Source organism: Lepisma saccharinum, chromosome 1 (assembly GCF_977018435.1).
Source record: "Lepisma saccharinum chromosome 1, izLepSacc3.1, whole genome shotgun sequence".
NCBI lineage: Eukaryota > Metazoa > Arthropoda > Insecta > Zygentoma > Lepismatidae > Lepisma > Lepisma saccharinum.
In genome coordinates, this window is record NC_139229.1 from 13,761,977 (window position 1) to 13,784,558 (window position 22,582).

Here is a 22,582-nt window from a genome sequence, read left to right on the forward strand (position 1 = left end):
TCACGGTCCTTCTTGCTGCGTTACATACCTTTTCCATGCATTGTTGTTGCTGGAAATCCCCAATTCCTTTGAGGACTCCATTGCGCATGCGTGCAGTGAACTTTTCATAGTGACTTCCGGACTGAGCACATACGATTCCTTTATGATTCCCTTGGAACCGCCTCTCTATCTGTGATAGTATTCGTCCCAGTTAGGTGTGACGTTCACTTTGTCACCTTTTGCGAGGCTCCTATCTCGGAAACGAAGCCTCAGTCGTAAAAATGGAACTTAGACTTTTTGCTTGTTTTCGTGTGAGGAATCACCTCCCAAGCGTTGTAAACGACCTTTAGAAACACCCTGTATATATATATATATATATATATATATATATATATATATATATATATATATATATATATATACGTACATATCAACAGCTGCGTGATATTTTACGTACACAATGCATCAACTCCATTGATGATAACATGTAGCTTTCGTCCAGTACCGACCAAAATGAATAACGTAGAAAATATGAAACGGTAGCTGGAAATGAGAAAAGAATGCTGCTGGGCATGTATTTGTACTTCCTTTGTTTTCTCTAAAAATAAAAAAAAGATGCTATTCTTCCCAAACTCCAGCTCATCGGGCTGAGATACATTTGGAATAATCATAAGCTCGCACTTCAACATCTCGTATCAGCCTCATTTTAATCTTCAGGTGATTTCATGCATTGTTGACGATATTTGACACGACAAAAGGGGAAAGCAACAAACTCTGTGTAAAGCTGTCGCACATGTTGAACGTGCATATCAGGACAAGCGTTGTTATGGAACTCTGTCTGACATATTGTTAATTTCAGTGATTTTTTATTGGTAAATTAGTATCGACGTCTTTGAATCTCTCCTTTGCTTGGGCCATAGCCCGCTACGATCCTTTGAGCCTCGGCACTTTCGCCCTCACAAATATGATTTTCTGTGATCGCTGTTGTGGACCTAATTTATAAAAGTGACATAAATCTAATGATATATTATCCATTGCCCAGTTTTATTGGTGTTTCGTTAAGGTGACCATAGGTCCCGTTTTGACCGGGACAGTCCCGTTTCAGAGGCATGTCCCGTCCATACTATTAAAATACCACTATTTGTCCCATTTTATAAAAGTCTAGGAGTTTTCTTGAAAACCAAGTATAAATTTCAGACACATTTCACGTTATTTGTAGTGCAGTGAATAAGCATGCAGTTTCTTTACGGAATTGCAACAAGAATTTAAAAGTTGACACAAACTCAAAAGAAAAAATCTAGAGTTGTCTGTCTGATATGTGAGGTAAGGTTTTCGGAGAGATTTATAAACGATGGATGAAGGCTGTTCTCAAGAAGATTGGTTCTTCTGCTAAATACTTCTGGCATTACTCAACTTCAGCATAGGACTAACATGAAAGGTTGATCATAAGGGACGACAAACGCTATGTATGTAAGGCATATCGAGATTATAGTAATTGAAGGGGTCGGGTGTAAAACATGGTAAGCGACATATTGGTTATTTCTGAGTACATTAAGAAAAAGGTTATTAGAAACTATACGGTAGATAAATTGTTTTCGTGTTGTGTTTACCAATTTCAGAAGGCTTCACCGAGTCACTGTAAATTGTATGACATGGAAATTTCACTCGAAATTTGAAGGATGGCACATTTTACTTTCTAACTCAAAAATGACCAAAATGTCACCATGTTTAAAACCCGAGCCCTTCAATTAATACCTTTTGACAACGGGAGATCCTATTTCATTTATTGTTTATGGTGTATCATTTATGTGATCCATCCTTTAATAAATAATAATAATAATACATTAACAATAATAATTTTATAAATAGGCCAAACTGATTTTTTTATGAATGGGGATCTCCTTGGGATGTCCCGTTTTTGGGTCAAAATATTATGGTCACCCTGTTTCGTGGACTATTCAGAAAATTCATTGAAAATGCTGTCTCTATCTTACCCAGCGTGTGTTTAAAGCGGAACCTGAAAGAACGTGCAGAGCCTACTAACGCTTTTGAGAAAGTGCTGTGTGTTACTCTGCTCCACTGAAAACAACACAGGCCTGCATGTTTCAGGGGTTTGAGAAGTAATGGTGGCTCTTTAGTAGATCCATGGTGCTGAACACGAAAATGACACCAGTTTCATTCTTTCACCCATAGTTCTTGCTCTACAGCTACCACGCCATTAATATGTAGTGCACGTAAATTCACTTTGTCTACAATATATTGTGTTTTGTTAACTTTCCGTTTAATGCAGTTCCGTGTTTTGCTGTTGTAAGTATGTAGGTGTAGCAACAGTGTTTTCCTGGTGCTATGTCAGGAATTTCAGAAGCAGGGGTGACATCATTGGCAGTGACCAGGTGAATTTTCCAGCATATCTGCAAGAAATTTCACACAGTATCCTACGGCAAGATTAAAGAAGTTGTATTTTAGGCACAGATATAAGCAAGTTAATCAAGGATGAACGATTTTTCCAAAACAAAAGGGCTCTTTACTGAAGTGTACTGCTGACTTGCAACGTATCTAACAAGTAAACTGCGATGTTTGTATTATGCCATCTTATGGAGGCACATAGTAGTTCGGATCATATTTTAAACTGTAGTTCCAGTGTCGATTAGCCTATCTGTGCATAAAGTGGACTTAAATATAAACTCACTTTATCACATCTTATTAACATAATGTCAAATGTAATATGGTGTTGTATAGTTTGTAATGTACTCAGTAACATAATGTCATTATTTGTAATTTGGTGCATTTTTTGTAATGGAATGTCTATCTGCTTTCAATGGTGTTTTTTTATGTTATTTGCTGCAAGAGAACTAAACATATTTTCAAAGCAACAGTCCAACTTCTTCAACTGTATGCTTTCCCGTGAAATAAACTTTTCACTCCAACTGAACACTTGTACAAAGGTTATTATGTGAACACTTCCTAATATGGAAGAGAACAGGTATAGTAATGATGACTGGCTATTGTAATGGAACTTCCTGAGATTCTGGCAACTAAATGTAACTTCAGCCTATGTTATCTGTGCGTTTCTTGCTGTTATAGAGTGAAGAAAAATTACTTATCAGCATTGACAGTAACCTTATACTAACTTCATGATGATGATGATGATGATTCTGATGAAACCTTACGTGATTGAGATAAGCGGATGTCATTATCGAACTCAGCGTGGTCGAATCAGTAAATATCACCTATAATTTTCCAAGCCCCAGACATGAAGTTAAAAATTGCAGGCCTGTGTAATCATTCTGAAGGTATAAGTGAACTTAACTGCAGATTATTCATTACAATTGTGTTTAAATCCATTGCTTCCTCAACGACAGAAATGTTTGAAAGACCGAAATAAGAATGTATTGTTCACTATAAACACGAGTCTCACAGTCGTAAAGTTTACCTGCTTTAGAAGTGTCTTTGGTAGAAGCAGACGGGTCTGGCATCAACGCCATTAGGTGGGTAGCGGCAGAAATTGTAAATTCTTGAGATAACATGCCGACTGCTAGAGTGCCGAAGGCTTGAATAAACGTCTTATCACTAAAATTGTTAATCATTTAGCCCGTACAATCTGATAAAAAGTGACTGGTTGCTACTGGACGACAATTTTCTATCTCCTGGAAATTATGATATTCTTATTTGTCTATAATCAGGTCTTATCAGTAATTTTATGGGATACTATAACCTGTCAGTAAAACCTACATAAACCCTGCTGTGGATCACTGTTTTCACATTTGCCTTTTGATCACACTAGCCGAAATTATGGCAAAAAACCTAGGCCTCTCTCCTTTCCATCCCCCTCCCTCCCTATCTCTCTCTCTCTCTCTCTCTATATATATATATATATACGTATGTGTATGTATATATGTGTGTGATTTTACACACACACATATAGCTACATACGTATATCATGAAAAGTAGTAATAAAATTAGCAGTAATGTTGTAACTAACTTACAAAAAGAACTAACTAAAAGGTAAAGTGCTCCCCTGTGCTTAGCACCACGCCATGAAGGCGTATAGGGGGTGTGGGGGTAACGCCCCACACTTTCTTGATCCGGTCGTGAGTGGGGATGACCCTGACCGCCTTTAACCCCCAGGGTTTCCCCCAGGTACCCATGTCATTCGACGCTGGGTGGGCGCCGGGGCCGCTTCCAACGTTAGAAAAGTTCCCGGATTTGAACCGGGGATCGAACCCGGGACCTTTAGCATGGTAGTCAGACGCGTTACCGACTGAGCCACCGAGGCTATAGGCCTAAAATAGCGAAATTGCGCACTATTGTTATAAAATCGATTTTTAAAAAATTAATTGCAGGAGCAGATCAAAAACTGCACAATGTACTTTAGTAAGCTTGCTTCCATGTATATTAATTAATTACTTTTGTTATTACTATTAAGCTGGAGATAACCTGAATACAAGGGATGCCAAAGCACCGCCTACGTTCATACGAGTTACACGACGAACTTGTGCGTACATCCAATACTTAACATTATTTTTTAAATGTTCTGTGTTTGATGCCTTTACAAGCCATTATAACTGCTATGCCGATGACTAATTCCAACGATCATAAATACATTATGATCATATTTGAAGAAACAACAACGAGGCACAACTGACTAGTGGCGCGGGATGAAAAAGGGTATCTATCCCTCATGCAACTAAACTAATTTTAACACCCAGTACTTGGTTGCTACAGTGCTAGCGAAGTAAAAACTAAACAAAACCACTGCCTACCTACCACCTTTTACCTATCCACAAGCATACAAAAGATCTACGACAATGCACTACGTACAAAAAACATTATAATTTGATTCTCACAAAGTTTATTCATGAATATACATATCAAGATTACATTTATGATTGGTGCACATCATATTGTCTGAATTCCAAGTGTGTAAAAGTGTGTATGTGTTTTTGTGTGTGTGTGTGTGTATATATATATATATATATATATAATCATCTATTATATATTCCCAACAAAATTATATAGATATCCTTGTCCAAAAATTCCTTATCCCAATTTATTTTGTGAGCTCAACTGATTGGTTGTGCAACTTATTAAAGCATAGCACACATAGAGGTGGCTGCTTTGGACAGTCCCGACAGTAGGTAAGGACTTTTTTCACTATCCTGTGCGCCTCTTGTGTGGAATATTGTCTTCTAGCTTCAAAGTAACAGGACTTACATCTTCTGCGGGTTCTCCTCTCTAGTAGCTCAGGCTTTGCAAGTGTGTGTGACGTCATGTCCGAGCCGTCAGTCTGTAATCGATCGAGAAAGCGCCCTGAAAAGTTGGGAGAAATACAGCTATGGTGTGAGCTTGTTGTTTTTTGTTGCTTGCTTATAGCAACCAATAACATTTTCTCAAGACTAACTGGCTAGTTCTATGAATTTAGTGTTAATTTTATGAGCTCTTGTTTTAGGAACATAATTTCTTTAAAGTTCCTACACTACTCTCAAACTTAAAGGTCAGTTGTGCCTCGCATAACTCAAATGAATTTACTGACACTTAAACCTTGTTAGTAAAGTAAGTCAAAACAAATATACTGCATTTATTGTCAAACTCATGCAACCACATTGAGAAAAATAAATAAAAATACTACTGAAATATTAAAAACAAAAACATTTCCCAGTAAAAATTACTAATTAAAAAATAATAAAAATATAAAACTTTTAATGTTACAAAAATCAGAACCCAGCTAAAAGTTCAATACAGAACAGGGTAAAAGATGAATAGTCAAATGAACTCTTAGAAGGATGAACTCAGGAATCGGATCTTAACATTGCACGAGAAGCATAGACGGAATTACACTTGAAAAGCACTATTCTGAGTGTTCATAATACAGCCACTGGCGGAGAAGATGGTTACAGCGCGAAAGTTACAAGGAAAATATCAAGACTTTCGAGATATGCACTCGAAAAGCTTTTTTCTTTTCAGTAAAAGTGGAACAAAACAGAACACGGGCTACACAAAAAAATACACAGGGCGAGAGAGAGAGAGGGGCAAAAGGAGGAAAAAATATAGGGGGCAGAAAATGGGGGCAAAACCCTCAAAACAAAATGTACAAAAAGAAACATAAACAGACTTCAACCAAAAAAATACTTGAAGTTGTGAAATACCATGTGTTATAAAGTATTTTTCCAAAAATTGTTATTGTTCTCATCAACCTTTGCTCTCTAAAATTAATAAAGAACACTTTTCTGAAGAATAAAAAATACGTGTTGATGTTGTAATTTCCTGCGAGAATAAGATAAAAAAAATATGTTCTTTCAATTACACGCTATTAAAAGCTGGTTAAGGACTATAAATTACCTAACAGCATGTGTATGGATGGAATGCGACACGTAATGAAGCAATAATAGATTTTTTAAGGCAAATTTATGAATTCTACTCCATATGGAAAATACGAAGAGATGCCCTTTGTTCAATGTTCTCTGCTTTGATTCCAGATAAGGACATATTTCAGCGATTTATGTACAACTGTAGGCCTGCTCCGTTAGTCTATCTACCCTTGCAAGCCTTTCTAAGTATGAAATTCTATCCAGACTTTATACAGCTACCATATGAGTGCTATATCACGTCACTAAGTTATATATGTAGCTTAGGAAAACTTGCTACTAGTCCCGTCTAGTTGGTTACAAAGTGCAACACTGGCTCGTATACTTGATTGATTTGGTGTCTGCACCGTTTACACTACGTCCCGGAGTGGTGTACGGTGTGGTGTATGACCACGTGGTACGTGCTAACGAATCAAAACTATGAAAAGCAGCAGACAGGCATTTGTTGAGTCTTTTGGACTTGAACACCCCTTATCGTCTACTTGGTTGACCACAGTTTTCTTTGCACCAACCTGACACTGGGATGTACCTGCACTACACCTAGTGTCAAAAAGTGTGGCCAACTAGACGGGGCTACCTATCTATATTTCAATTACGAAGTATACCGTGGTGCTATTAGGGCAACTACAATGCTTCCCTTATTAACAGGGGTGGATCAAGTGAAAACGGAACAGGGTATGTATTGGGTTATATTTACGTTATGTGTGTCGCCACAACCCTGTGCAGAGGTAGAGCGGGAGGTAAGGAAGGAAACCCCTACTGCATAATGGACTCGCCCTAGATAGTCGCGCGGGAGCACGTGATATGCGTAGGCCGTCGGGTAGTAGTATCGTCCGAGCAGCAATCAAAGCAAAACGGCCGGCCAGTTGTCCTCTGGAGTGGTTTTGCTGCGTGACAACTTGCGGCCACATACGTCAGTTGTTACAGAGAACACGTTTGGGTGGACAGTGTTGGAACACCCACCGTATAGCCCTGATCTATCGCCATGCATACGACTTCCATATCTTTGGTCCGTTGAAAAAGGCATTGAAGGGTCGCCGCTTCCACTCGGACAATGAAGTCATGGACAATGTTCGCAACTGGTTCCGATCTCAGCCAAAGGAGTTCTACGAGCAGGGTATTCACCGCTTGGTGAAACAGTGGGACAAGTGCTTGTGTAACTTTGGAGATTACGTTTGAAATAAACCTTGTTGATTTCATTCTGTGGCTCCTGTTCAGTTTTCATTTGATCCACCCTAATACTTTTACTTTGCATGCCATATAGTACGTAGTGGTAATGTTTTCGTCTTGTAATCAAGGCGTCCCGGTGGGGGCACAAGTGGTTCGGATCCCACTTTAAACTGTAGGTCCAGCCCCGATTAGTCTTCCTGTGCATAAGTGGAATTAAAACCAAAACTCAACTGTACTCTAATAAACCACAGTTTAATGTACGATAGACATTTATTTCCAAATGTTAGTAGTAACGAATGCTATGGCAATACTTATTAAAACGCCCATCTCTACACTCTGTTCCAGAAGTCTGTGGAGCAAGCGTACGAAAACGAGAAAACAGCGGCGATGTGGGCCAAGGTTTGATTTTTTCTTTAAGTCGCCATAGCCCGGAATGTGCCCAAGAAAAAGCTACAAGGTTGCCTTAATATAACTGCACATATTGTGGTGAGTACAAGGTATCATAGTGGAAGATATTCCGGCTCGGTGGTCACCCAAGTTCCCGGATTTCAGTCCCAGCCTCGACATAGTGTGGAGCCTCTCCGATGGCGTATTGTTAAGGTCGTCGCCTTGTAATCAAAGGGTCTGGGGTTCGATATTCGGTGGAGGTCCATAATGGTTCGGATTCCATTTCAAAGTGTAGGGAAAGGGGGGGGGAGATATCTTCTCTTTCTATCCTCCCTCACTTTGTAGGATCAGTACCGATTAGCTTTTCTGTACATAAGGTAGACTTAAAAACAATTCACTTTAGTTCCTTGTGGGTGTACCTTCATCCATTCCATCTAATCATCGCCCATCATCGCCACGATTAGCCAAGTGTGGACGAAAAGCGACGTTAAATAACAAAAATACATGTAGGGTATGAATGATTCTCCTCTCTAAAATAAAAAAAGAAAGAAAAACACCTAAGTTCTAAAACTGGCATAAAAACTGGTGCATCTTTATACACACACGCGCGCACAGTAGATCATGCTCATTTGTGTATATACCGGTATAAACTGGTTTGTGAAAATAGGCGCACGTGAGCACTCAGAAGAAGGCAAAATTGAGGGGAGGGGCGGAAATGGAAAAACTGACATCCATCGAGAAGATTAGAAATTGTCAGGCACAAGGTTACGACTACTACTGTCGACTTGAAGACGCCGGAAATAACGAGATGCACACAAACAGGTCCCAATATCACAATGAATGAAAAGCCATTAGAAAAATGCTGGAAGCGATGCAAACTAAGCATTTTCAAGGAAAAAAAATTGAAGTGCAGCAGGGATTTTGTTTAAATCATCCACCAAGTCGTGTCCCCTTCCCTCCGCTTCAACTTGCGACTTACGTTCTTATTCCACGTACTACATCCCGTCTGGTACTCCACTACGTTCGTTTCAAGACGAAACATGAACCTAACTTTGATATGCTCACCTTCAGTATATACAGGATGTTATGAAAATGTACACACACTTTCAAAGACCTCAACACGCTATACAGAAGGTTGTTCGCTTTATATCCGACCATGTTTGACGGGTACTCACCTTAAGAGATACCGCGCCGCCACCACCGATCATGTTCTATTGAACCCCCAGCATTGTGGACTATCACCCGGCATCGCAGTTTCCATTGCAGCAAGCTCCGGCGCAGGACAGGCATGTAAATTCTGTCCCACTCCTCCCTGCAAGCTTTCCATAGACCATTCAGGGTGTGCGGGCGGCGATGTTGGATACGTCGTTTCAACAGTCCAAATGCGCAAAAATCCATTGGACCGGCATCTGGGCTTTTCACGGGAATGTCTTCAAACGGAATGACACGAATTCCTAATTCCTCTGCCATTTCCTGATAAAAACGTAGTGATGTTCTGGCGGTATGACTCGAAGCCTTGTCCATATGGATCATCACCTGGTTCGCGTCCATTCCATACAATTTTGGGATGTCTCTCCGATAAATAGGTGTCAGAATGGATTCTTGAAAGTATCTGGCATTCACCTTCACGTTTTTTGTCTACCTTGCGTATCATCAACTTACCCTCATATCCGAATTCCGTCACAACCATAAAGCCACGAGGAAAACTTTCCCTTCACCCCTTAGCACTACGGGTGACACTTTGCTTGCAGCCCTTCTCCTGGTCATTTTCGTAGGTGAATGTTTCGCAAGAAGAGCCTGTTGTGTGTAACGGGCCACAATAGCTTTCGCAGTAGTCACTCCGAGTGTTAACCCATTCTCCCGACACTGTTTCACAATGCGTACGTATGAAAACGTAACATGGAAAAGGGCCATTACGTAACCCTCCCAATACCGGTTGATTTTCGGCGCTATTTGATAACATTCACTACCAACACTCACGCACCTACAAGGTCAGACACAACATTGCTCCCGCCAGCAGACCCATAGTTCCAGCATGATACGCCAGGTGGCAGTAACGAATCGACAATGGTCGGATATAAAGCGAACAACTTCTGTATTGTCTGTTTCAAAATGATAATTTAAGCTTAGATGGAAGAAAATTTATCATGAAGTGCTACTGAAAAGGAGGCAACGGCCTGAATGGCCAACCTGTTAAATGTGAACGGTAGAATATTCCGAATTTTGCAGTAACTTCTAACACGATACGTTCAGTCCATCTCAGTCTATCTGCGCATAAAGTGGACTCTAAACTTTTGACAAGATTAAACGTAAATTTGTATCCTCTGTTCGTTCGATCCTCTTTGACCAAGCGTGCCCTCAACATGACCAACGCATAATCTCCATATCTAGATTAGAGATTCAAGTTACAAAAAGTTGTTTTGCAAAACAGCTTTGGTGCTGCTCTCAGCATGTTAACTGGCTACAAGTGTTTGGTTTTGTATTTAAGTCCGTTTTATGCACAGAAAGGCTAATCAGGACTGGGCCTACAGTTTAAAGTGGGATCCGAAACACTACATACCTCCACCGGGTAGCTATAACGTCCGTTTAAAACGACGGGTGTTCAATATTTAATGTAACAAAAACATGTACGCACACGAGAGGCCGTTACCTTACTTATTGAACATCCCTCGTAGATTGGGAAAGACTTGGTGCATTGAATCCTTTGTTCACTTGTTAGGCTTACCTTAATGAGTTTGCAGAAACACGTGTGTGTGGTGGGGGGGTGTACATGAGAAGATTATAAGGGAAATCAGGTACAGAAGTTAACTTATCATGTCAATTTATTTCGTACAACACAACTACACAAAATGTACAAAAATCAGACTTTGTATCAGGTATTTTCAAAATTGTCTATGTCTACATTTTCACTGTTGCAAGCAAACACGATATTAATAGGGAATGTAAAATAGCGGTGCAACATTTCGTGTAAATTTACTTCAAACTCAAAAAGCTCCTACCCATTCTCATATTGAATGACTCATGGAATGTACAACAATGACTCAACAATGGTGAAATCTGATTCTTTCTCTTAGACAATTAATTTTGTAAAACGAAAGGCAATAGTTTTCGGGTACGTTCCTATAAATATATTGGCTCTTGATAAGTTCAGTGCTACTGGCCAAACTGCACTAAATGCTTGTCGTGACTACATTTTCCGAATTCGAGAATTCTTTGAGCCAGAGCTACCGGAATACCCGTTTGAATATCCAACTCCAGCCTTCGTGGAGGAATGATTAGCGTAACGCAATACAAATCGAAGGATCTTGGGTCTGAATCGTGAGTAAGGTACTGATGTTTCGTTCCGTTTGTTCCTTCATCTGTTTCATCAATTTCTCATCCATCTTCATCGTCGCGATGAACCTAACCAGTTAGAAAAGCTATATAAAAGAACCAAAATACACAAAGAAAATTTATTTCCATTACGAAGTAAATCTTGTTGCATAGCTACTTGGAATTTTTAAGAAGGCAACTGCTTCTTTCATGAAAGATATCACCGAGATCTTGCACAATATGCTTAATAACGAATTTTCAACGGAAATCATAACAAAATAAAATATTCCTGAGATGTTCTGATAGTAAACTAAATTCACCGTCTTTCGAATCAGTAAAATGTATTAACATAAAGCAGAATCATATTAATACTACAAATTTCCTTTCGATACACAACTTTCCCAATTCTTCAAGAGATGTCTTATTTTTCTTTAAACATAATCATGAACAAGTGCCAGCGGAATATTCTACCAAGACTAATATTAATATACAATATTTCCGTACAAATCCGCAAACATAAGATGAACTGACTACATCGGGTACTCAAGAAACTCTGGAATGTGAAAAGTATGACGCTCTCAGATAAATAATACATTTTCATTTCTTGAATTTCTAATATTTTTCAATTTTTAACCATAAATATATATATATATATATATATATGGTCTAAATGTTATGAAATTCTGCTACATATGTACAGTCACTGGCAATAAAAATGGAGTACCTAGATCCTGAGATACTAGCTTTCCTGCAAAGCATTATGGGTGTTGCCTAACTCCACGGCGATAAATGAATTTTAATAACAAATTGTCAATGGCAACTTATGGCAAAGGCAACACCCATAACGTTTTGCAGGGAAACTAGTATTTCAGAATCTAGGTGTTCCATTTTTATTGCTGATGGCTGTACAATAGCATCGCTCTACATCAGATTCCAAGAATCGATTTACTAAGATAAAGATGACGCGTGACATGTAAAGAATACAAAAAGGAAGAAGAAACACATCCAGCTTTCTCTTGACCGATTCGGCCCTAGACGAATCCTATTTGTCCGAGGATAGCGTTGTTGTGCGCAGGCGCGTCGTCCCTCCCGTGGATGGAGCGCATGTGGCGTCGCAGGTTGCTGTTGTTGCTGTACATTCTGTGGCAGATGGGGCACGGCCGTGGCATCTCCCACTTCAACCGCTCCCCGACTGCAACGAGAACAACAACAACAACAACCTGTTACTCTGGAGGATCAGAAAAGCAGGGTGCTCTACACTGAACGACGACAATACACACACACACACACACATATATATATATACATACACACACGGGCGGGTCTAGAATTTCTTCCTGGGAGGGGCACAAAATATGTTGAAGCATGTAATATGTAACAGTGAAAATAAAGGGTATCCCAGTTAAAAGTAGCCCGCCTCTGATCAACAGTTACATGCCAAGGATCTTGAAGAGCAATTAAGTGTGTGTACTGATGACCTTAGTACCTATCACGGATCACGTTACAATGGACTACTCCATTTTACTGGTGCAATATAGCCGTCATTGCCACGTAGACAAAATGTATTTGAGCCGGGCTATTTTAACTGGGACACCCCGTATAATGCACAGAATTTTTTAAAAAAATGTTACAAAACAACCTCTCATATCAAGACGATTTCAAACATTCGTTTTTAGGTCCAATTTGTGGTCAGATGCACTAATCAGGACTCGACCTTCGAAACGCCCTACAGCGTACGTCCGCCGGAAAATCTATTCTATTCCTTATGGGAAATCAACTTCAACTTATGGCTAATCAAATGGGAGTTTCGACTTTTCCGACGACCAAGAAATTGTTCAACGTGTCCTCTTTCCGTCCATGTACTTTTCTACGCCATTGGATGTTTGATATTCCCGAGAGAAGAAATAAAATAATGCTCTCATAAGCGTAATGCATTCCTCCTTGCCTCCTACAGCCATCCTGGCAGTGTTGCCAAACATGATGCGCATAAAAAGGTTAAATTTCATCTTAAATGGAGCTAAAATAGACTTTTAAGGAGCTGGATTTACGAAGTGCCTCCTGGGGTAACTTTAGATGTCAAAGGGGTGGGGGCGATGGTTTTACAGTTAACTTTGAAGTGATGACAATTTATGCTTATTTTCCCCCATCTAGATCTGTCGGCATCACCCATCTCAATAATCTCCCCATGGTCGTATGAAATCGAAAATAAAGAATTCCCGGATAACAATATTATGTCATCTTCACGTTAGTTACGGCGTTAGCTGGGGAGGTAAGAGAGGGTGGGGTAACAATATCACGTCACGTGCAAAATGTATACTCGTGGCAAAAATTGGTTTATGAGGGCCGCAGCCAGTGATTGCATCATAGTGGGGCAGGGGGGGGGGGGTGGTCCAGTTCACAGCCAAACGAGTGCACTAAAGAGCCAGACCTGGTTCCAAAAGAGCAAAGTTGGCAACTGTGACCCGCAGTTGCCGCGGAAGGAAGGACCTTGCGGAAACCCTTCCTCGTGCCCTTAACGCTCGGCTGAACTTTTGGCACAACAGTTATGATATCCCAAAATTTGAAAAATTATAGATAAAAGTAAAAAAAAAAAAAAAAAAAAATAGGTGAAGTTCCAAATTAAGGCACATTCAAATGTATCTTCCCGAGGTTTGCTTTCGATGTTGTCTAAATATTATCTATAATAATATACTTATGTAGCCACGAAACTATTGAGCAGTTCACTACATAATCCCCCCTCCCCTTTGCGATAATGCCCATCTCTCGTGCAATAACGTCGGGTAAAAGGAGAAAACCACGTTAGGATCCAGTAATGAAAAGTGCAGTTTAAACGACTTCTCCCGGTGCTTATTTGCAGTTTCAATCACTTCACGCAACAATAACAACAAAAAAGGGAGGGCAAAATGAGAGAGTCTCGCCAGCTCAGTACTTAAAATCTGTTTTGACGGAAGCTATTTACAAGACATAATGGCTAGGAAATGGTATTTTCGCCAAACAACACAATACCGTACCGACGCCCTGATTCGTTTTAATTAAATGAAAGAACCGTTTAAATTCCAGATAAAATAGCAGTCTCTATTGGGGTTGGATTTAGCTGACCACCAAAATTGAATTCAATGTGTTGTTATCTTTCTTTCTGTTTAATGTGTTAACCAGTATATCTCTTCCAGCCTAAAGAAAATGTAGTTCATAAATGTTAAGACAATATGCAGATTAACGTGAAGGGAATTGAAACAAAAAGTTTTAATGTGACATATATGTATGCGAGGCGGTGTCGGAAAGTTGGTGGGTACGCAACCCTGCTTAAATGAGTGGTATCTAGTAACTTTCAGAACATATGGCGACTTCATCGCATACCTGTTTGCAACACTGTTGCAACATTAAAGGAAATTTCCCTCGGAGCAGGGAATTCATTTTAGATGGAAAGGGGGGGGGGGAAGAAATTTTGTGGTAAATGCCAGTAACGCAATAGTAACATGATTCATATACGGTGTGTTTAAAAAATCGCGCGATCCTAACTTTCTTCGCTTATAAAATGAAAACAGGGAGAGATGCAACAGATAAGCCACATTTGTAGTTCTTGCATTCTTAACAGTTATTTCGTTTTAATAAAATATAATGAGACCGAGCAGACACTGCTGTTTAAAATCGTTCCAAGAAGTGTTTTCAAGAGCGAAGTGCATCTATGCTTGTAGTTCCATATTTAATCACCAGGTTGCGTGCAAATCAAAATTCGGTTTGAAATTATACTAAGAGATGGGGCGCTGATCGACTTCCTAATATTTCAGTGCAGCAGCATTGCCAACTAGCTATTCCGGAGTGCGATGTTACGATTAGGTAACTGCTTCTACTTTCACATCCAAAAACCCGGTGCCGGTTAAGACTGACGATTATCTCTAACTGGCAGATAGTTAACAGAAAGATAAACTAGACATTGAAAGACCGGCGCTCTGTACCCTCAATTCGCTGTGAAAGTTTGTGCACGAACACGCTGTATATGTTTTTTACATTATATATTTCGAAAATTGAGGCGGGACAGAGACTGCGAAATCTGGACCCTATAATACTTCTATGGCTTAATTCCCGGTTATTCAAGGTTTCTGGGTACTTTTATGAAATTCCCTGACTTTACAATTGATTTTCCAGGATTTCCACGTCAGGGGGGACCCTGTAGTTTTATAAACCTCCAGGGAGACGTAATCCACCTATGATGCCCAGTGTTGCACTTAAATGAAGGAGGGGTACAAAAAAATCCCAGACGAGGTCAACAAGGATGTTAAAGATGAGCATTCTCTACGTGATGACTGAAGAATGGCCATATCCACGCAGGTGCTATATACCGCCAACTCAATCTCTCGTGGGAGCAATTAAACATTTACAAGTTGGATGTTGGACGCGCTTTTACGAGCAGTGTGGTCTCATTGTGTTAGTGTGGTCTCATCGTTAACACAGACATGACTTCTGCGATACACAAGGATTTCTCGATATGCTTCGAGAGTAGTCAAAGTATACAGCTGGTATTTGGAACGTCTTCGGTTCCCAAGCTTATCATCTTCAGTACACACACGTACAGGGCGTCGCCATACAACACGGACAAACTTTCACAGTGTGTAAAGAGCAAGACGAGTATCTTTTGTTACTAAAATTTTCTCGTTGAGGCTAAGTTTTCCAGAAAATACGGGATTTTCTGCTCTCTATGCATAGCCGTGTATTCATAGCAGCCCAAGTGGGCCTCCCCGATGGAGCAGTGGTAGCGTCGTCGCCTTGTAATCAAGGGGTCCCGGGTTCGATACCCGATCGAGGCACAGTGGTTCGGATCCCACTTTAAAAACTGTAGGTCCAGTCCCAATTAGCCTTACTGGCATAAAGTGGACTTAAAACACCAACTCAATCAATCATAGCAGCCCAAGAATGGTACAACTTTAAAAGTTATAGTCTAATAGTTACGGTTTATAATTTTAAAAAAATACTTCCAAAAAGTAATTAATAAAATTTACCATAACATTATTTTCACATATAACTTTGGTATTTTTAAAATTTCTATTTTGCGTGTGCGTGATATTAACTTTCATGGACTTTCAACCAATATAGTGTTGTTTTGTCCAATTTTGAGATATTTTTTTTATTATTATTATTAAACAAATGTATACTACAGCAATGGAAGGGATTTGGAACCATGCCTCATTATGTGGGAATTTACTAGCGAAGGGGTTAGGGGTTGGCGATCCGAACTCTTCCGATCAAATCTTATTATAAAAACCAGATTAATTATTTATTTATCTATTTATTACCTTCATGACGGAAAAGAATCACAATAGAAACAGCCAGCAGAATTCTGGAAGTAAATCTTGGGATTATTTAGAAATATCGGGTAAATTTTGTCGATATGGGGTGACCCTTGGTGAAGACGGCTAAATGCCAACCTCTGTTCCGCGTAGTACATCCTGGACTCCATTTTGCAGACTAACGAGACCAGTATAATACTAAATGAGGTTTGTGTTGTGTGCTGTCCATATGAGTTTGTGACTGTCTCTTCATCCATTTTAGCTCACCACCACACATCCTCAACTTCGCGATTAATCAAAAGTGGCGGACAAGCTAATTAAAATTAATCAATCAATGGAAAAATGTCGACGAATAATTATCAACATGTAATTAACATAAATATCGATCCATGAACAGCAGAAATCATTCTCTTATTTTTGTTCGGCTCGCTAATGCTTTCCCAGCGGGATCCAAGATGGAGCCATGACAGGATGGCATTGTGACATATTTGTTTGTGCGTAGAAGCTCGAAAGGGTGGGGGGAGGGGGGAGGAAGCAGCTCGTGTCCGCCTCCACGTGGGCTCTGAATGCGTGACACAGTTTGTGGTTGAAAAATAACCTGTCAGCGTCATTTCATAAGCTTATGGAGCGGGGCGATGTCGCTGCTACCAAATCGCAAAGATTCCTTTCACATGATGGCTTCCCTCACCCCTTCTTTCACGTTGGGGGCGTCGACAAAGCAATATTGTCAGAGATTACGGTCGTGTAGGAACAATATTACTTCTATCGAGTGTGTGTGTGTGTGTGTGTACACTCAGGAATTTCGTCAAAGGCAGTTTTAAATCCACTTTATGCTCAGACGGGTAAATCGGGACCGCACCTATCGTTTAAAGTGAGATTCGACGAAACTGTCCAATGCGCCTCCACTGATGACAAGGCGGCAGTGTTAACACTACGTCACTGTTGCCATAACTAAATAGAAAGCACAATTTGCCTTGTAAAGTTGCAAAGTTTACCTTGACCTTAAAAAAATTGAGGTCATTATGCATGAAACTTCATAAATTATTATTATTATTATTGCTGTTTGTGGTAGTAGTAGAATAGGAATTATTACTATTTCCATTGGCTCGCAGGAAATATCAATTCACATAAATTGTAGTTGGCTCCTCCGCCAACACCTGTTTTCCGCATTCACTGTGGCTTCGTCTAGCAAGGAAACTGTCCTTCCCCCCCCGGATGCAGTGCCCAATTAATGTTACTGACGGAATAAAATATACAAATTTAGAAAAAAATTATAAACATTAGATTTACAGTAGCTGTGTCAGAGTGATTTTAAAAGTTAGATAATAATGAAAAGTTATGGCAGAATGGTAACTAAAAACATCTTATTACAACCAGTGGTCGGAAGTAGCGCGCTACTGTAGATAGCTACAAAATTTGTAGCGGGGTAGCTGCAGCGGCGCTACATTTTGAAAATTGTAGCTGTAGCTGTAGCGAAGCTACAAAATTCCTGTAGTTGTAGCGAAAATTTCGCTACAGCTACATTTCTTCTCTGCATTATGAGGAAACTTTTGAAAGTGACCACAGCGTTTAAAAAAAAAAGACAATAACGTTTACTTTTGGAGGAGGTTCACAAAGACAGTCTCTTACATGGAAATATTTATAACCTAGATTATAAATATCTTGATATCGCAGATTATAAGTATCTGAGTAATATATTTCATTATTAGTATAGAATAAATCTAATATCCAGATAACTAAACTGAACTGGCATATATGAATATATTCTGGCTACCGGCTACGTTGTTTTTTTTAGCTGCATCGTTATTTTGGGGAGAAACATGCCTCGTTTGCGGCAACCCTCAAAAAAGGCCTCATTTGCGCCACCCCAGGAACAAATCCTGTTGATATCCATGGTGTAAGAGGCAGGTAAATGTCATTAATCTCTGTGTAAAGCACAACTTGCAGCGCAAAAACGAGCGATCCATCTCTACTACAATGACAAAGCAATAGTGACAGCAATCAATGGTTCAGCATTAATCATTGTTAACATATAGGATCTCACCAGCAAGAAATTTTTGTTACAAGAATGATAGAAATACACTTTCTGGAATTACAATTATTTTCGATATAATATTTTTTCAGAAATTTTAAAATTGCAATACGTTTACTACACTCGAGTTTACACACCACTTTCCTCAATATATTTCATATTGTAAAAAGTATGTACCAGATATTGACTTTTCTTCAGAAACGATAATTTTCTTTAGTTAATATACAGTTTCCAAATGTATGTATTTCTTCTACTTTTACGTCGCTTTTCTGTACCTTTTGCTAATCATGGCAATGAGGATGAATGGCTTATTTTGTTATTATCTTGAGTCGCTTTCTGCCACTTTTGGCTAATTGTGAGAATGAGGAAGAATGGTGAATGATGATGATGAGCAGTGTGGGGAATGGAGGAGCAGGAGAATCCATCCTCCCAACAAGGTGTCTATCCTAGTTTATGTTTTGAGTCCACTTTATGCACAGAGACAAGTTAATCCAGACTGGATCTGAACCACTGGTGCCTCCGCCAGGTATCTGACCTGGGACCCTTTGATTACAAGGTGACAAAGTTTCCACTGTGCCTTCAGGGAAGCAATCCCAACAGGAAACTTACATAAAGAATATATCCACTTGTCGCTCATTTAGCTATACCAAAGAAGCACCCCCCAGCTATCCACGCTATCCAGTTAGAGCAAACACCTAACAAATGATGCTCGTATAACAATCTACGATCGTATTTTCCAGTAAGTACAACTATCATACTAGAGGCTTCTTTTGAATATCCATGTGCTTGTTTAAAGATTTTTTATTATGCAGAAGTAGCGCAAAAGTAGTGAAGTAGCGAGTAGCGCACATGAGTAGTGTAGTGAGCTACTTCTTAGTAAATGTAGTTGTAGCGAAGCTACATTTTGTACAAGTAGCAGTAGCTGCAGCGAAGCTACTTTTAAAATGTAGCGTTCTGATCACTGTTTATAAAAACTACATGGAAGACATTCAACAAAGACAAAACACAATCTGTCTCCACATAGTAATATCCACAGTCTACCTTTACATATTCTTTATCTTCTTCTCAACTTCTGTCAACTCTCCCCCTCTAACAAAAAAAAATATATCATTAATAGGTCTTATTACCAAAAGTAACTTTCAGTCTATCAGATTCTTTCTTGGATCTAGAAGATCTTCGAAATTCTCTGTATCTATGTTCATTGCTTGTGAAGTTCCAGCTCGCTCTGGTATCTTCTTCTCAACTTCTGTCAAAAAGGAATTGTTTCCCAGTCAAATTTTAAATTTTAATTACAATTAGTTTTGTGGAGAGGATGACATAAATGTATTTTTCACATTCTAGTGGACTTGAAATTAAAAATGTGAACTGGATATGTTCAAATTTCTCTGTAATTTAGATATTATTCACAAATATATTTTCCCTTTTCTGCTCGAAGGGAACTTTATCTTGATGTGGCAACACTGAGCCACTCACAGGAATACAGTAACCAAGGATATGGCAGGTCTCACTTACCGGACACCATATCGAGTTTTGCCACGCCCATCGTCTGTCTGACGTAAGCACGAATTGCTTTCGTTGTTATGTTATGTGTATTCGTGGCTCTTAACATACAGCGTGAGCACAAAAACACTCCCTGGTTTCAAGATGTCATAAAATTAATAGCTACTTAAATATTTTGATAAAATTGATATCCAAAGCTCAGTTAACTCAAAATATTTTAATATCTTCTTTTCAGAATCGCTAGTTGTGAATTCGGTAGCTAGAGGGCAGTAACATCGAAAATGGCGTTCACTCCGCAGCAAAGAAGCTGGTGCGTGTTAGAATTTGCCAAAACAAGCAGTGTTGTGAGAGTAGCAGCGTGCATTTAAACGGAAGTTTAATGTTGTCCACCTACACACAAATCCATTCTGCAGTGGCATAAAACATTTGTTGAGAGAGGATGCATTTGTGATCAAAGAAAAGAACATTCTGGCCGACCGTCCATCTCTGAGGAAATTGTGGAGCGTGTGCGAGAAGCCTTTGTAAGCAGTCCCAGAAAATCAACACGTCAATACATGACCTTCAATCCTTTAAAAAAGAATAAATTCAAATTTGTGACGATTATTTATTTTTAGTTTTGTTGCACATTGGTACCTCAGAACTGTCCTTTAATTTCAGTGAACTTCATTTTCCTTAATAATCCAGCAGCCCAGGCTGAACCCTATAAACAACATGTTTGAGAACTTAAAACGGAAGTGCTGAAAATATGCTGTCATCTTGGGCAACATATGGATGGCGTCCAGGGCCATTGCTAAGAGAGAGGGGAAGAATGAGCTTGCATTGAACTACAAAGGGTTGTCCACATCTATAGGGTAAATGGTATAACTATACCGGCTTTCTGCCACTCCATGTTCAGTCACATGGGCACTGTTGCCAATACACTCATGTCGTCTGCTTCACTGCAGAAACACTCTCTACACTGCAAGATTTCTTTGCATGGTGCAATATATCAATTTGGTTTTAACATTCGTCAAAATGTCTCTCACATCCAAACATAAAGCTCTTCCATATCAAACACCTCCTAGAAGCACTACAAACACCAACAAAAAAACCTTTCATGTTGCACATGCATCCCATTTTGACCCACAGAGTGCCAGTATGGAGAAAGCCATAACAGAGGCCATTCACCCTTTCAACACGGTGTGGGTACTTTAGCAACAGTGGTGGTCAGTTTGCCGATGTGGTTGGTTTTCGCAGAAATAGCCCCCAACTGTCATCTGTTCTTTTGGCAGCAGGCTGGTAGAGTTACACCTTTTATCCTATAAACGATGGACTACACTCTATCTAAACCTTACTTTACTCCTCAGAAGATTTGCAAATTTTCCAAAGTAAAATATATGACATTTCTTTGCTTATATCACTGGTACATACTAAACTACCAACAACAAGATCACCGGAACAAAACAAATGATCTGCTGTCTCAGTAGCCTATGATTTCGCACCCCGAGGGTTCCTCGTTGAAGTCCTGACCTGGATATGGGTTGTTCCTAATCCCCATTTATACTCACTGTTGCAATTATTGCAATCTACAAATGAATTGGCAGATTCTGCTCTGAGCCTGTGTTCAAGGTGACCGCAATATCACAGAGACTGAACAAACTAAAGTACCCATTGATCTCACAACCAGAGTCCTTATGGGTTCTGTAACAGGACCAGAAACTTTTTTCTCACACAATTTCACGTCAGTTCAAAGTGCCTATTGTTTCATTTCAATACTGAACTTGGACTGTTGTTTAAACTGATCCAGAAAAAAAGGTTCCCAGACCGAATTGAAATACTTTACAGATAAAAAAGGTTCTTTATTGTCCAGAACCAATTCACGCTTGCTGATTTTCTCTCCCGGACCGGAATTGAATTTATTTACAGTTCCTGGACTTTTACAACGATGCTCAAAATCTCATACAAGATGTAGATTTAAGCAACTCATAAATAACCAACTCAAAACACAAAAGTAAATGTCAATAGCCATTAAAATGCTACAACTTTCTCCTTCCAAGTATATATTATTTCTGTACTTTTTACAAAGGTAATTAGTATACAAGATTTCAAAAATATCCTAAGACTAATAAAACATTTGTTCGTTTAACAGTATGATCAATAAGGTTACATTTCTACAGTGGTGTGGTATGACATTCTCAAACTGTAAGCATTCCTAGTACCCCCCCTCCGACTGACCAGTGCTTGCTCAGCAACTTAAACTACTGAAACCACTTTCAAAAGTAATGAAACCAGTTTCAAAAGTAATGAATTTCACAAAAGCCTAACAGTTGGGCTGAAAAGTTCGTAGGCTGACTCATAGATGGCGTTACTAGAATTAAATCCATGTGATTTTTACTTAGTACTAACCTTCAAAAGATACGTGTATAAATTTCACAGCTGCCGGATAATTAGTTCGTGAGATATAGCATTGTGAGTGAAGCAGCTCTTGTTATTGTGAAAAAATGGATAAAAAAGAATTTCGTGTGTTAATAAAGCATTGCTTTTTGGCGAAAAAAATACTGTTGAAGCCAAGG

General features: G+C 39.3%; 1 protein-coding gene across 7 annotated transcripts in view; it reads right to left on the reverse strand.

The window, feature by feature from the left end:
• LOC145992892 (uncharacterized) overlaps positions 1 to 22,582 on the reverse strand; it is a 184,872-nt gene that overhangs the window by 87,283 nt on the left and 75,007 nt on the right. The window contains exon 7 of one of the 7 annotated variants that reach the window (XM_083129303.1): positions 4,821 to 5,289. The exons of 4 other annotated variants lie outside the window; for them this stretch is intronic. In XM_083129303.1, the coding sequence (XP_082985429.1) occupies positions 5,030 to 5,289 (260 nt within the window). In that variant the 3' untranslated portion in view covers positions 4,821 to 5,029. Of the gene's footprint in view, positions 1 to 4,820; positions 5,290 to 11,976; positions 12,406 to 22,582 lie in introns of those variants that run through there. 2 more of the 7 variants (XM_083129346.1, XM_083129338.1) reach the window with 2 other exon arrangements.